Raw genomic sequence first — 15,723 nt, 5'->3', positions numbered from 1 at the left:
CTTGGCATCGCTGGCTGCCTGCTGCATTCGCATTCCCTTTTTGGGATAATCAGCTGTTCTGCAGCAGCGGGGACACTCCGTGGGCTCTTTTGTAACATTTTTTCAGGGTGGAACACAGTTGCAGGAATGTGTTTTGATTACAGGGCGGGCACCTGTAAAGGAAAGTAACACTGACACATGTGCCAGTGTGATTATTGCAGTTCAAATCACAGAACTGGAATGTTTTGGGGAAGGAATTCTATAGGTCTTTAATTTGATCTTGTGTTTGACGTGAGGCTGTCACTAATGGTAGGTGAGGTTAGCTGGGGCTTTATCTAGGCAAGCATAAGGATGAGACCCCTGGTCTCTCTCGGTTTGTCTCAGAGGGATGAATACCCCTCGTAGTGAAAATATTTCACTGGCATCCTTTCTGACTGTTCTGCATCCCAAGTTTGTGGCTGTTGCCTATTGTCACACCATTTGTCACTACTGAGAATAGTTCATGGCTGTCCTCTGCAATTTTGCTTCCAGCAGCTGTAGGCAGTGATCAGTTGGTCTCACTGCCTCTGAGCTGTTCCAGCCTGTGCCCCAAGCTCAGATCTGTGGTGCCAGATCTCTGCCTCTCCAGTTCTCCACATCCCTTTCAAGCTGCCCTTGCTGTTCCAAGTGCAGTCTGACACAGAGGGCACATTTAACTGTCCTCATTCTCTGGCTGTGCTCCTGGCAGACCCTGGCTGCCTTATTCACAACCTGGCTGCCAAACTTCTGTGCTGGGAAAGGCCATAGTTTAAACTGTTGCAGCTTGGTTGTTCAGTTAGGAAGTTGAGATGTTTGCTGCATCTCTGCAGTTGCATGCCTGGAGAGCTCCAGGGCATGCAGACAGCCAGTTCCTTCAGGCAGTGGTACTTTGTGCAACTATAAGTTGTGACTGTCTTGCCCTTCAGGACTGTCTTAGAAGCCTCACATTTCCTTTCCTGCCAAAATCAGAGCCAATTCTTACCAACAAAGAAACCCCAACAACATTTCCTTGTTAAACAACCCACAGGGTGTAAAGGGAGCAGACAGAAACACATGTGATTTCTTGTTATACCATGAGTGACTCAGGCGGATGTTGTGCCCATGACCTGATACCAGTGCCGCAGAACATTTCTGGGGAAAGCCCCTGTGGAACCTGGGCAGAGCAGTGCCAGCAGCAGCAGGAAGGAGTGATCCCCCATGTGCCTGACCACCCTTTCGTCCCAGGCTGAAGGAGCACAAGAACCAAGGGTGGTTTTTAGTGCTGCAGAAGGGGTACAGGAACAAGCTGCCACAGTCTGGAGTATTTTCTGGCTGATGCTTTCTGATATGGGGACTCCCACAGCAGAGCAGTGCCCTTCCTGGCACTTTGCCTGCTGAATCTCCACCTCTCACGGAAGCCTTGGAACAAGCACTCACTGTGCTGCCTCCTGACCCTAGGATCTGGAGGGAAATGAGGAGCCCAGAAAACAGATCTGGTGGGAGCGCTGGTCCCCCCTTCCTGAGCTGGGACCACTTCTGTGCTCTGGGCTGACCAGGGAGTACCCCTGACCTGGAGCTGCTCCAGGGCTGGGCTACCCCACCTCTGGCCTATGAGGCACCAGTTGCCACAGGAGTGTGACAAGCCCCTGACCATGATGGAGCTTCAACCACTGTGTCCCTTCCACTGCCTGCCCAAGGAAGGACCACAGGAACTGGTGTCAGGCTCCAGGGTGCAGCCAGGGCACGGCTAAGCATGTCACAAGCGCCAAGAGGGAAGTGAGTCACTCACCTGGGAGCCAGCACTACGCCCTCTTTCCCGCCAGAGCCTCTTCCCGGGCAGGACCACACTGATGGCTCAGCTCTGCCGGTGTCTCCACTTGCAGCAGGGACCCGGTGGGCTGGGGTCTGTGACTGAGCTGGAGCAGGTGCTCTGTGACCCCAAGGTAAGATGCTCCTTTCCCTTCTTCTTGCTCTCCCAGGCCTTCCTCCCCAAGCTCCACAAGCTCCTTCTGTGTATGAGTACCTCAGGACATGGGCTGGCTCCACATCCCCCATGAATCTCTGAGCCATGGCATCTCAGACAGTGCCAAGGGCTGCAGATACATGTTCATCGTCTCAATCTGGGTGTGGGAAGACACTCCTTGTTCCCCCAGGCCCAGCAAGTAGGGATCAGGTGATGAGGTGCATCGCAACAGCAGGAGTCAGGCCTGCGGGCCATTCCACCTCTGAGTGACAATAACCCTGGCTTTGCTTGAATGCTGTGAAGCAAGGTGAGGAGCTCTGCCTGGACCTTCCTCCTGCAAGGAAGGGGAGGCAATGCTTGGAGCCTCTCAAGGAGGCCAGGACCCTCATCCCATTCATACATGGCCCCTCCCAGGCTGGGCAGGGGGATGGGGCAGAGGGCTGGCAGCTGTGGCAGGAGGTGTCCCTGCAGCTGGGAGCAGCAGGAGCAGTGTCCCAGCTGTGGCAGCTCAGGTAGGACATGGCTTTGGCCTCCAGCAGAGCTGTGACAGCTTGGGGCTGTAGCACATAAATCCTGACACAGGGGCCCAGGAACTCACCCCTCTGTCCAGTCCAGCTGGAGGCTGCCCTGCTCCCTGCGCACCCACTGCTGGTGAGGCTGTCCATTTACCAGCAGTGACATTCTCTGCCAGTCTGAGCAATCCCAATGGGACAGCCAGTAGCAGAAGCCATGTCCTACCTTGACAGCTCTCAGAAAGTACCCAGGGAGTGCCACAGCCCCAGGAGTGGCTTCTGGCTGATGGGCTGGTGTGTTTTCCTGCTGAGCAAGCTCAGCTCCAGGGCACATTCCTGCAGGGTTGGTAACAAGGTGGGGACACACTGCTCAGCTCTGAAGGGCTCATGATGGGGGAAGCTGAGTTTATTCAGTATTTCTTTCCTGCAACATGCAAAAGAAAATTTTGCAGAGTGTTACATGAGTAGTGTGAACTCACAGACAATAACTCTCAGCACCAGCTCAGCATGTACTGCGGGCTTCAAAAGGACTTCATGCTTTTTCAAAGACCCATCCTGGCACTCAAGAACATGTCCTGGGGACTGGAACCAGCAGGGACCAAGCTCACCTGTGTACCATCACCTGTGAGGCATCACAAGCTCCATGCTGGTATTTCATCTTGTCCTTTTTTGCTGCTTGTGTCACTGACAGGGCAGTCATAGACCCATTGGCTGAGATTCTCCTCCTCAATTTGCACTCCTTGGAGAGCTCTTTGATAACACAGTGTAGTTGCCTTGGGAAGAGATCTCTGGATATTTGCTTATAAAACCAAGAGTTTCTGATCCCTCCAAAATTTACATATGGTTATCCAAAGCGAGTATGTTGCTAATAGCCTCCGTCTAAGAAGGAAACAACCCCAAGGACACATGGTAGAGGCAGGTGGTACTTACAGGAGACACTGGGCATCTGCCATGGCAGCATGGGTGCTGCTGGGTGACAAACCCATGGGGAACAGCCACTGCCTAACAGTCAGCCTGTGTGGGGTTATCCCCAGACAGGGGTGTTTGGAACAGCAGCTCTGAGACCCAGCAAGTACAACAACTTGAAGGACTATCAGTGCTCCTTTACAGAGTCCATGGGAATCAGAGTAAAAGAAGTTTATTTTTTATTAGGTTGCAAGTGGGGTTGATGAAAGTAAAGGCATATTCAAGATTGTTTTTTTTTCTCAACTCAGCCTCGCATGGCCATCAGAGCTGTCAGTTGATGTGTGTATCCCCCGGGCAGGAAGAGCAGGAAATAGCATCAAGCACAGGCCAGTCAGACTGCCAGGCGTGCTGAATGAGTCCAGCCTCCACTGACAAAATCCATCTTAATACTGGATTCAAAGTTACACCCTCAGAAATGGGAAGCAGTGCCAGGAGAGCAGGGAAAGAGGGTCCCCAGTGGGAAGGGAGTGAAAGGGAGGAGCTGGCTGTGGGCACAGTACGGGGGCAATGGGACCTGCTGATGCAGAATGGCCATACAGCAGGGCTGAACAGAGGAAGGATGCAGACTTCTGAAGGTTCCTCCCCAGCCCAAAACCCTCTAGGCTTTCATTTCCTCTAAGGGCTGGGTTGTGGCAGGACAGTGAGCCAAGATTTGTCAAGTATTGCTACATCCCCTGCAAGCACTCCCCTTGCCCCTGACATCACTGGCTTCCCTCCCCAGGGCCATGGGCTGGCTGCCAGCCAACCTCTGTAGCACGGTCTTGAAACCTCCAGAAGCTGAAACCTCCAGAAGCAGCATAAAGGGCTCAGCTGGGGCTCTGTCTCATCCACAAAGGGTCAGGTTCCTTCATCCTTACAGTGGCTGATGGGAAGGGGAAAGGAGGGAGAATGGGTGGTGGCAGAGGAAAGGAGCCTCCACCCTAGCACAGCTCTGGAGCATCAGTGCAGGAGCCTCAGCTCACTCTGACGTGGCCTGACAGAGACAGAGCCTGGCTGTCCCTTGCTCCACAAGCCAACCCCCTGTGCAGCCCACCCTGCTGAGGTTCCCATTCCATGTGGTGCTGTTGCTGTGGGGCTCCCTCACGTTGCAAGGGCTCCACTCTGCTCAGGGCGCTTCCAAATACTTTGGCCATCCTGTGCTGTTGTCATGGGGGAGTGGAGTGACCCCACAGCAGCTCAGACATGTCCAGCTGTGGTGCCAGTTGTGGTGTCCGTGGACTTCTGGTTGCCTTGGAGCTCTCCCTGAGCAGGGATCAGAGCAGCAGGACATAGTTTGTCCTGCAGTTTGCAAAGCACTTGCACATGTGCAGCCTGGATGGAGCTCAACTGGGGCTCCTGGAGGCTGCCTGGCACCTGGATGCACACCTGCAGAGCTGTGTGCTGAAGTGCATACCAGGTGTTTCCCTCTGTAGTGGCCCCGGGAAAGGCTACCTGCTGGCTCTGCAGAAGAGCCAGGGAAGAGCTGACCCAGGCAAAGAAGTGCAAACTGGTGCTGGGCCTTTGGCTGCCCCTGGCTGGAGACATGCAGGCACTGGCATGGACAGTGGGTGGGTTTTGGCATGGTGCCAGCTGCCCCCATGCTGTGCAGCCCAGAGTCTTCAGGTGCCTGAGGCCAGGTGAGCCAAAAGCCAGTGTAGAGCAGCAGTCCACCTTGGCCCCTCTGTCAGTGGCCCATCTCCGCCGCTGATGAGGAGATTGCCATATCGCAGCTCAGAGCCAGAGCTCACCAGCTCAACATTAAAAGTGTGACATAAAAATGCCCCAAGGTCTGTGCCAGCTCCTTGCACTTGGAGAAGTTTGGCTGGTGTCCTCCGTGGTGAGGCCCAGGGCACACAATCCTCAGGCTGTCCCTGTGGCTCCCAGGACATGAAGCCATGCCATGGGGGTCTCTGGTGCCCCCATAGCACAGACATGGCCACGACCTTCTGTGGAATGTTTCCCATAGGTGGCATTTTCTGAGAAGAGCCAGGGGAGATTTTCCCAGCCTTCCCGGAGGAGCTCCTTCTTCTGCTGCTTCTTGACCCCATGTCATTCCTCAGCAGCATTGTGGCAGGCACAGACACCCCTTTGTCCTGATGATGGACTCTGTGGCTCTGTTCCAGTGTGTTTCACAGTGACCCCAAGCACTAGATTCAGGGCTCTGCTTCCTGTAGGTGTGTCAGGTGTGAGGTTTTTGCTCTGAGCTCACATCTGTGCTACATGCAGGTGTAAGAGCAGTGGAGGGCATGGAGGGCAGGTAAACCATTGTCATGGGAGCTACAGCCTGGGACTCATGGCTTGGCTGGGAAATGTGTGCAGCTTTGCTTGTCACTGGTGTCTCCCTGAGCACCCCACCAACAGCATCGCCATGCTGAGTGAGTTTCAGGCTGCCACAGGTAATAGTGGCCATATGGGACAGGTGAGGATCTGCCCTGCTGTGGTGTATCAACGTTTGCTGAAGATCCCTGAGATAAAAGGAGACTTGGGATGGTTGAATCCCTGGGTCTGATTAGCTCCAACACAAGTGTGAAGGAGACTGCTAGGGAATGAGTCTGTTCACATATGAGTTTCCTGTCTCTTCCTTTCCTGGAAGTTAAGTGGAAGCTCTTTTGCCATTCATCTGTTTGGGAAGAAGATGCTCAAAAGTTGTCTAATCCCAAATCTAACTGGGGACACGGAGTGGATTCCTATTCTGCCTTTAGAGGAAATTCCCAACTTTGCCCTCTTTCAGGATCATCAGAAGCAGAGATACTCTGAGGAAAAAGCCTTAAGGACTTTCCAGACCTTTGCGGCAGCTAATTGTCTTTCCTCTACAGCTTATTTTATTTCTCATTTCCTTTAGCTGATGTCACACATTTCCTCTTCTCTAGTGACTCTGCAGTCATGCTACAGTTGTTTCTCCCATTCTGGTGCCCTGCTCTTAAGAGCTGCCAGTGCGGAGACTGTCCAGCCCCAGGGCAGGGAAAATAACATCAGGGAGACAGCCAAGCATCCTCAGTGAAACCCCCACTGCTACTAAGGCTGAAGATGGACATAGTATGCTGAATTTTTTCAACTCCGGTAAGCAGAAAATATACTTTATTAGTACTATTCCTCTTGGAATATGCACTTGCTGATGGCACAGCTTGCTTGCATCTATAAGCCAGTAAATCCTGACTGGAAGGGCATGGTCCATGGGAGAGTCTATAGACTGGAAGCAGGATCAACAGGTGTCCTGGCCATGCTCTGCTGTTCAGCTGGTAACTTCCACCTTCAGCCCTGCATCCAGTGGAGCTGATGGTACAAACCAACGGGGATTACTGGCTGGGGCACTGTGGACTAGGCAGTGGCTTGGGCTGGAGGTCTCAGGGGGTTTGGACGTGCTTTACAGGCTGCTGCAGCAGAGAACAGGATCCACAGCCAGCCGTGGTGGCTTGCTCATGGTGCCTGCTTGCTCTTCTGTGGGCACAGGCAGTATGAACAGGCTTCAGAGAAAGGGGAACTGCATCAACAGGACAGGCTGAGTAAGAGCCCCCACACAGCACTCCAGAGCCCGGGACTCAGAGCATTCACAAGCATACAGAGACATGAGCTGGGGTTCCTCAGGCTGAAGAGGGAATTGGTGCTATGTTCCCTTCTAGCCGTGTTTAGTAGAACATCTCACTTGGCTCATGAGAAGGGAAGAATACCTCTCTTGTGATTCCCTGCAGGACCCTGGCACTGGCACAACACAGCCTCCTAACACAAAGATAGGTGAGCTTTACCAGGTGCTGCTGGGGCCAGGACATGGCACTGCCATCTCCCACAGACCACCTTTGCAAGAGATTTCAGCAGATGGGAAGCAGTCAAAGAGCATGTTTGCACACTCACCTCTCCATTTCAGAGAACGTCCCTGTGGCTCATGCTGACCTTCTGTGCAGGACTCTGCTGTGGAGGGGACATGCATGTTCACTCTCCCTTCCATCCCATCTGCTAAATCTGGCAGCTGGTGTGTAGCCTGAAGACCAGTAAACTTCACCAGAGCTCCTATGCCAAGTTTGGAGGCCACCATGACATTGTGAAGTACCAGAAATGGAGGTGTGGGTGAACTGGAGCACTGTCTGAAGGGACTTCGTGAACAACAGCTGTGCCCATGTATTGGATGTGGGCACTTCTCTCCTCCTCATGAATCCTGCTGGAGAGATACATTACCTGGGTTTTTTCCCCCCCACTCTTGGCATACTCAGGTCTGGTACCACAGTAATAGAGCACCTTTCATTGCAAAGATTCCAGCCCTAAGCACCAGAACTATTTGCTGGTGTTGCAAAAGTCACAGCAGTGTGAGTTTATGATGCAGGTTTGGGAAAAAAAATAGGAGTTCTCTAACAATTAGGTTATTAGGACTTCTTGGGTTTTTATTCCTTATTCTAACATCAGACTAGTGTATCAAACATAACACTCCTCACTAGTTTGTCTTGCCTCTGCACAGTCTCACCCCTTCCCTGAATGTCCATATTTGTGTGGTGCCCTCCCAAGCTGAGATGCAAATCCTGCCACCAGGCACATCTCCTCAGTAGAGCTGGGCCTTCAGAGGGTGGCAGAGCTGGGCTGAGACACAAACAGTGATGCAAGGCCACATTGTGACAATTACCACTTCTCATCCATCATAGATGAGGGGGTGGAAGCTGATCCCTGAGATGACCAGGACTTGCCTTGTGTTCTGCATGAATCAAAGGAGAACAGGAGACAGAGAGCAGGCCCTGCCTCTCTGGATCCCCTCTATATGGCAGCAGTGAGTGACACAGGGATGTGCCAAACTCTGGGACCAGACCCTGATGTGTGACGTCCTAGACCATCCTCCTGGCTACCACCACCTGCATAATCTACTGCCCTTTGGAGACCAGGGGGTTCTCAGCAGGGTGGCAGAGATCAAGGTGGATGAGGTGAAATGCATGTATCACCTCCCAGTGACACATGTACATGGGCCAACTCCCAGTACTGCTGGGAGTTGGCAGTATTGCATGCCCATTCCACACAGACCTGGCTGGAAGATTGAGTTTAAGGATACTTGGAACCCAGCACTGCCCAGCATGCAGCTGCCTGGGAAGGTCCAAGTCTGTAGTTGTCATCTCTTCAGGGGACCTGTGAGAGGTGAGGAAGGACAGGACCCTCAGGAAGATGACTGCTGCCTTCCTCTCCTAATGACTGAAAAGCAGTACCAAGGCTTGCTTGGAAAAAGGGAGAGTGAGCTTCATCTCCAGCTGACTTCCCCATTTGCAGAGGAAAATTGCAAATGTGCAAATGTTTAAATGAGGGAGAACAGCACAAGCGTTGGGAGCAGTTTGGGCTCCTGTCCTGTGACGGGTAAAAGCAGTAGGTTATAGTATACAAGGGACTAGACGGGACTCATACAAAACTGAGACAGGGACATGTACAATATTGAAGATGCAGAAATTTGATATAGAGTCATAGAACCACAGACTGGTTTGGGTTCATCTCATTCCACCCCCTGCCATGGGCAGGGACACTTTCGACTAGACCAGGTTACTCCAAGCTTCATCCAACCTTTCCTTGGACCCTTCCAGGGATGGACTGACTATATTTTCAAACTGTAGGCAAGAGTTGAAGAAATCCCCACTGAGATGGAGACTGATAATACCAAAGCCTGAAAGTATCTCTGTAGAGACAGGTTTGCCAACCGCCTGACATGGAAGTGCAGAATTTCTGCTGCTGCCTCTTGCATCTGATGAAGAAATGGGACAGGGAGAAGCGAGTCAGGTTGGTTTGATGACTTGAGCTCAAAATTATGACAGGCAACAGCCAATACTTTAAGAGAGATACTCCAAGGCGAGAATTAACAATGTACCACAAATTATCTTTTACATCATTCACTAAGTACAACAACTGAGAGGTCTGGTGGCTTGTGAAGGGGATGTTGGGACCTGAAGCTGAGGAAATAAACACAGTCTCTACAAGTGTAAGCAGGAAAATGTCCAAAAACAACAAGTAGATGGTGACTGGAAACAACCCTATGCCCAGTAAATCTACTCAGGATACAGAACTGGGAGGAATGGTGATACAGTAGCCCTGGGCTGCCATTCGTCCAGACCTGGGCAGGCTGGAGAGGAACCTAATGAAGTTCAGCAATGGCAAGTGTAGGGTCCTGTGCCTGTGGAGGAATAACCCCATGTACCAGTACTTGCTGGAGGCTGACCTACTGGACAGCAGCTCTGCAAGAAAGATCTGGGGGTACTGGCGGACTCTCATGAGCCAGCAGCGTGCCCTCTAGGTCACCAAGAAGGCCAATGGCATCCTGGGGGGCATGAGGAAGACTGTAGCCAGCAGGACAAGGAAGGTGATCCTGCCCCTCTACTCAGCCCAGGTAAGGCTGGAGTGCTCTGTCCACTTCTGGGCTCCTCAGTCTAGAACTGAACTCCTCAAGAAAGACATGGAACTCCTGAAGTGGGTCCAGTGGAGGCTGCAGAGATGATGAAGGGTCTGGAACATCTCTCTGATGAGGAAAGGCTGAGAGAGTTGAGGATGTTCAGCCTTGAGAAGAGACAGCTGAGAGGGGACTTCATCCCTCTCTGTCAGTGTCTGTCAGGAGGGGTCAGGAGGACAGGGCCAGACTTTTCAGTGGTGCTCAGTGGCAGGACATGGACACCAGGCACAAACTGAAACACAGGAAGTTCCATCTGAATATGAGAAAACCTTCTTAGTTGTGAGGGTGACAGAGCCCTGGAACAGGTTGCCAAGAGAGGCTGTGGAGTTGCCTTCCCTGGAGTTATTCAAACCCCATCTGGATGCCATCCTGCACAACCTGCTCAGGAGGAATCTGCTTTAGCAGGGGCTGGGCCAGGTGATTTCCCAACGTCTTTTCCAACCCCAACTCTTCTGGGATTCTGTGAGACATTTTTACCACATATTGTTTCATGTCTGGAATTATTTAAAATAAATATGAACACGTTAAAAAGTATCAGGAACCATGGTGAGAGGTGGGGAATGGGGGAGGTGGCAGGGGAAGAAAGAAGAATCAGATGCAGGGACAGGATCAGTCATAGAAAACATTCCTTCTTACAGTAAAAGATTAAGAACCTTGAGACAGGGCAGAGTAACAGAGTATTTTTATCTAAGAACTCTCATACGGAAAAGTATTTTAAGATTAGAGATGAGTGATCTGAGATCTCACTACAGCAAACAATGCTGGATGAACAGAGGTTTGTGTGGAACTGAGATCAAAGAGACAACCAAGCAGACAGGGCAAGTGTCTGGCTGGAAACAAGGCAGAACCTTGGTTCTTTGGTCATAGCCAGCTGAAAATGAAAGGTGGGGTTTGGCTTAGCAATGGTGCCAAACTAATCAGCTTGATTTATGCTTTCTATTTTTAGGTAAGAAGAAAAGGTACAGCAGGAAATTCGTGCTTCAGATGTGCCCACTGAACACCATGATGTCTGGAAAGGGCAAAGATGGTGGGGAAGGCAGTGCTGATTCCTACATTTCTTGCCACATAGACTCTGAGTTTCGCTACAACCTCTTCACTGTTTTCTACAGCATTATTTTCATTCTGGGCTTTGTTGCCAACTGCTATGTTCTCTGGATTTTCAGCCATATTTACCCCACCAAGAAACTCAATGAAATCAAGATATTCATGGTGAACCTGACAGTAGCTGACCTGCTCTTCTTAGTTACGATGCCAATGTGGATTGTTTACTACCACCACCATGGAGACTGGATCATGCCTGAGTTCCTCTGTAATGTGGCTGGCTGTTTATTTTTTGTTAATACCTACTCTTCTGTTGCCTTTCTGATGGTCATCACATACAACCGCTACCAAGCTGTAACTAATCCTATTAAAGCTGCTCAGCTGACCACCCAGAGAAGAGGTATCTACCTATCAGCAGCTATCTGGATCATAATAGTGGGCAGCTCTTTGTATTACCTTTTCGACAGTAATACTAATCAGGAGGAGATCGACTCCAAGAATTTCACACGATGCTTTGAGCGCTATGACACCTCGAGTGGTGTTTCAGCTGTTCTCGCCATTCACATAATCATCTGCATCCTCTTCTATATAATTTTTCTTTTAATACTAGGCTGGAACATTGTCATTATCAGGACCCTGTTCTCCAAGTCAGTGCACCCACGGAAGAGTGCTCATGTCAAGCAAAGGGCCCTCTGGATGGTGTGCACAGTGCTGGCTGTGTTCATCATAAGTTTTGTGCCCCATCATATCGTGCACCTGCCCTGGACCCTGACTGTTCTGGAGCAGTGGAAGAAGGAAAACTGTCAGCTGCGCCAACAGCTCAATGATGCTCACCAGGTAACTTTGTGCCTCTTGAGTACGAACTGTGTATTGGACCCAATCATCTACTGCTTCCTCACCAAGAAGTTCCAGAAGCATCTTTCAGAAAACCTGAAAAGCATGAAAGGGAGTCGCAAGTGCTCCAGGCAAACAACAGACACGGTGATTGAAGGCACCATTCACCAAGAGGATGCCATTAGGATTGGTTAGGGCCAGTCAGCCTGTTCTGATTGCAGATGGAGAGGCATGGATTATTCACTCATCTTTTCTCAAGAAGAGGCACCAAGGGACACAACGGAGGACCAGGATTCAACATTTTCTTTTTCTCATTAGACAGAATGGATGCACATTTCTTCTATCACATGCAACTGGCAGAACTGGAACCTGCAGTGATCTGGCAGCAAAGCACCTTCTGTCTGTCCTGCCATTCTTATGGGCACTGAGAACAACTCAGATGATCTTCTTTAAAGAAGTGTGAAAGAAAGAAGTGTGTCACTGAGCCTCTGTAGTGAGCAGCTAGAAGCTGAGTGCACCAAAATTACCCTCTGTGTCAGTCCAGATAGCACCATCCCTGCTCCTCTATCTGCCCAGCTCTTGCAGTGGATCAAGTACGAGAGCTGTAAGACACTTCTGGAAGAACAGATTGAGCTGTGAGCGTCATCAGGTTCTAAGCAGCTTACATGGTCCTGTGAAGAGAGTCTGAGCTGAAGAAGCTCTTGAGTGGCTGTAAGGGACTTAGTCCATGGAGTTCCTCAACTGCTGTCAAAGGAGATCTGCACCTCTGATTCCTTTATCCCTTCTTACTGATTCTCATGGTCTGCTGGGATCCAAACTTGAGAGATGTCTGGGAGTAGTTATTATGAATCTGTGCTTCCAAATCTTGAGTCAGTAAAGTAGGGAAGGATAGGAAGAGATATTAGCAGTGCCTCAGCACCCTCCCCACCTTCCTCCACCAGATCACGGTTATGGCCAAAGGGCACTATGGTCTGCCCTGGCGTCCTGTGTGAGAGCAGAACTGGCCAGTCAGTCGCCTTGTGCCCTCAGTTTAGTAATTTCTGACTGACTGCATGTGTCTGTGGACACCTAGTCTTGCTCAGGAGGCTCCAGATAACAGAAAGCTACTGTCAGCATGGGCATTATGATAAGAAAAAACAAGCTTAAAATGCTTCTGTATCTTTGTAGTTATTTATTTAAATTAGGGTTATAGCCACTACATTATTCATTCCTCCAGCCTTTCCAATTCTACTGCAAAGAAACGAAGCTGATTAGCTCTTGATCTCCTACAGCAAGTGAAATGTTAGGTCAGGACACTTGACAAATAATTAACACACTCGAACAGCAACGGAGGCCCCTCACCCAGGGCTGGATGCAGTCCACTGGGGCCCAGGGCAAAGTGGTTTTCTATGGGTGCTCAGTTCTGTTACCAGTCATGAGACATTTGGGGTTCCTCTTCTGACCCAAATTGCTCAATCTAGCACAGGAAATTGGGCAAGGAAATGAACTCAGTTGTTTTCACAACAGATTTTGGTTCCCTAAATTACCCAGTCTGTTGATGACAGGAAAGAGTGTATCTGACCTTTGACACCAATTATTCATGTGCAGGATAGCAGCCTTCCCACACCCACCCGAGAAAGGGAGAGGTAAGCTCAAGTCTTTCCAAAGAGAAGACCAGTATTTTTATTGCTTTGCCTGTATCCAGTGGAGATCCTTCAGAGGTGTCCTCTGGAGCTCCTTAGGCAGCTTTTGTCCTTATTTATGCCAATATGGAAAAGAACTAAGATGTTTATTTTTCTAAGGCCATTGCCAGGGCCAGCCCCGCACTCCAGGCCCAGTGCCAGACAGAAGAGTCTGATCACAAGAATAATGCATCTTCCTCCTAGTCCTGGGCTCTGCTCCAGTAATGGCCACCCACAACAAACACTTACCAGTACCTCGTGCTCCCCAGACATGTTCAAAGATGTGCCCTGAATCTGCAGAGCCACAGCACACATGAAGGAAAAAATTTCTGTAATTTAAAACCTGGCTTGCTGGAGGAATCTGCCTCTGCTTCTTCACTGTTGTGTGGGCACATTCTGGAAGAGGAGCTCTCACAAGCTGGCAGACTGGGGGGACCTGCTTTCCCCATGGACCCTTGGTCCCTATGCGATAGCGGAGCTCTCATTTCACAGACCCTAAAGCACTGAACAGATGGAGTTTGGCAACATCTGGATGAAATGGAATTTTACCTGGAGAGCTGGTAAATGCATGGCCATCTACTGATCCCTGAAAAGCTTGTAAGAGTTTACAGTCTAGCTCTTTACCATGGATACAGAACATGCGTTATTCCATGGCAAGCACCGTGGGCTCAGGGAACAAACATAAACTTGCATCTGAGGAAAAGGAAAAGCAGAGGGAAAAGCCCCGAGGCCACTTCTGGAGATGTTGCAGTAATTAGGCACTAACAATGCTTTTCTAAAAAACAGGCTGAGCTGCTACTTCTGTTCCCGGAATTACTTTCTTGGTTTTACCGAAACGTTGCATTACTCTGCATTACTTTGCAATGAAATGGATCCTCAAAACTTTTAAATAAAGCATGTTCCCCAAGTGTCTTGCCCTTTATTTTTTTCCACCTTCTCGTCTTTCTGTATTTATACCTGAGGGAAAAGCCTTGGTACCATATCGACACAGCGTCAATGTGTCTTTTTTTTTTTTTAACCATCATTATGAACTCTTGTGAGAGGTGAAATTAAAGGCTCAGCAAGTTTGTACCAGCTAAAAGAGAAGGGAAAAGAAATTTCAGATAGGAAACAACATCTGAAAAATCTGCCAGAGCTCTCCAAAACCCAACCAGACAAAACCCCCTGAACTCTCTGACGTACATATGGGAAATTTATACACACCCATTTTGCGGCTGTGATGTGACAAACCATTTTAATGTACTGGATTTGCAGGGCCAGATTGTGGTAGTGGGGGAGGCAGGGGGTGGGGAGGGCTGCAGGGGTGGTTTTTGCCAGAAGCTGACAGAAGCTTTCCCTGTGTCCAATGAATCCAAAGCCATTCGGCTCTAGGGCAGACCCGAGCCCATCAGTGACGGTGGCAGCACCTATGGGATAACATAAATTATGAAGGAAAAACAGTTAATGCACAGAAGCAATTCACAGCCAAAGAAAAGAAGAGTGAGAGTACGTGAGAAACAGCCCTGCAGATCTCAGTGGAGAAGGAGGGCAGGAGCTGCTCCAGGTACCGGGGCTGAGATTCCCCTGCAGCCCGTGGGGCAGCCCATGGTGAGGCAGCTGCGCCCCTGCAGCCCTCGGAGGGCACGGGGGTGCACAGATGCACCTGCAGACCCTGGAGGAGCCCACGCCGGAGCACGGAGATGCCCATGCTGGCGCAGGGTCATGGCAGGACCTGCGGACCCGTGGAGACAGAAGCCCACGCTGGAGCAGGTTTGCTGGCAAGACTCGTGACCCCATGGGGGACCCGCAGTGGAGCTGCCTGTTCCTGGAAGACTGACCCCGTGGGAGAGACCCCACGCTGCCGCAGAGAAAATTCTGATGAGTCCATCCCTTGTGAGGAGGGAGAGGCAGGGACAGGGTGTGACCCCGCACTCTCCATCCCCCTCCACTGCTGGGGGGAGGAGGGAGAGAATCGAGAATACAATCGAGCCCGACAAGCAGAGAGGGGTGGAGGATTACCCTTCTCATTACCCTACTCTGACTTCTCTTGCAATAAATGAAGCGGATTGCCCCAGCGGGGTCATGTTTGCCGTACCAGTGCCGGGTGAGAGATGTCTCCTGCCCTGCTGTCGCCCCACCAGCCTTTCGTTCTGTTTTCTCTCCCCTGCCCGGCTCAGAAGTGCGGTGAAAGAGTGGCTTTGATGGCACCCAGCCAGCCTGGGCCGCCCCATTTAAATACCCGTTGGGACGGTGAGCAGAAGGGTGGCCCCGGGAAAGCAACACCGCTCCGACCCGCAGCACGGCCGCAGCTGCGGAACCCAGCTCCCATAAGGCACCCGCCGAGCCCTGCCCGGCCCCCCTCAGCCCCGCGCCGCCACCCCGCCCCGGGCTGGGCGGGGCACTGACGCTACT

General features: G+C 50.9%; 1 protein-coding gene and 1 long non-coding RNA gene across 4 annotated transcripts; one reads left to right on the top strand and one right to left on the bottom strand.

Annotated features, from left to right (window-relative positions):
• Positions 1 to 1,233: 1,233 nt before the first annotated feature.
• Positions 1,234 to 14,254, top strand: PTAFR (platelet activating factor receptor). The gene is made up of 3 exons (XM_085081123.1): positions 1,234 to 1,919; positions 6,267 to 6,456; positions 10,743 to 14,254. The coding sequence occupies exons 2-3, from the start codon at positions 6,435 to 6,437 to the stop codon at positions 11,864 to 11,866; spliced, it is 1,146 nt and encodes a 381-aa protein (XP_084937249.1). The 5' UTR covers positions 1,234 to 1,919; positions 6,267 to 6,434; the 3' UTR covers positions 11,867 to 14,254.
• On the bottom strand, positions 14,234 to 15,701 carry LOC146427918 (uncharacterized). Of its 3 annotated transcripts, XR_014856268.1 has the most exons (4): positions 15,343 to 15,701; positions 14,975 to 15,262; positions 14,536 to 14,738; positions 14,234 to 14,407 (listed from the first exon to the last, which is right to left on the bottom strand). It is a non-coding gene; the product is annotated as an uncharacterized LOC146427918 (long non-coding RNA). The 3 variants fall into 3 exon arrangements; XR_014856269.1 differs by lacking the exon at positions 14,234 to 14,407 and having other exon boundaries at positions 14,550 to 14,738; positions 15,150 to 15,262; XR_014856270.1 differs by lacking the exon at positions 14,234 to 14,407 and having other exon boundaries at positions 14,550 to 14,738; positions 14,975 to 15,201.
• Positions 15,702 to 15,723: the final 22 nt, after the last annotated feature.

The sequence above is a fragment of the Lichenostomus cassidix genome, chromosome 23 (genome assembly GCF_008360975.1).
Source record: "Lichenostomus cassidix isolate B80296 chromosome 23, HeHo_3.0, whole genome shotgun sequence".
In the NCBI taxonomy this organism is placed as follows: domain Eukaryota; kingdom Metazoa; phylum Chordata; class Aves; order Passeriformes; family Meliphagidae; genus Lichenostomus; species Lichenostomus cassidix.
The sequence above is the reverse complement of the archived record's forward strand: the minus strand, read 5'-3'. Positions and strand labels throughout refer to the sequence as shown.

What these genes read in the sequence shown, in the direction of transcription:
- PTAFR (XM_085081123.1), top strand. Translation starts at nt 6,435, where the DNA reads ATGCTGAATTTTTTCAACTCCG. An exon ending in GCTGAATTTTTTCAACTCCG is followed by an intron (nt 6,457 to 10,742) that starts GTAAGCAGAAAA and finishes TTCTATTTTTAG; the next exon opens with GTAAGAAGAAAAGGTACAGC.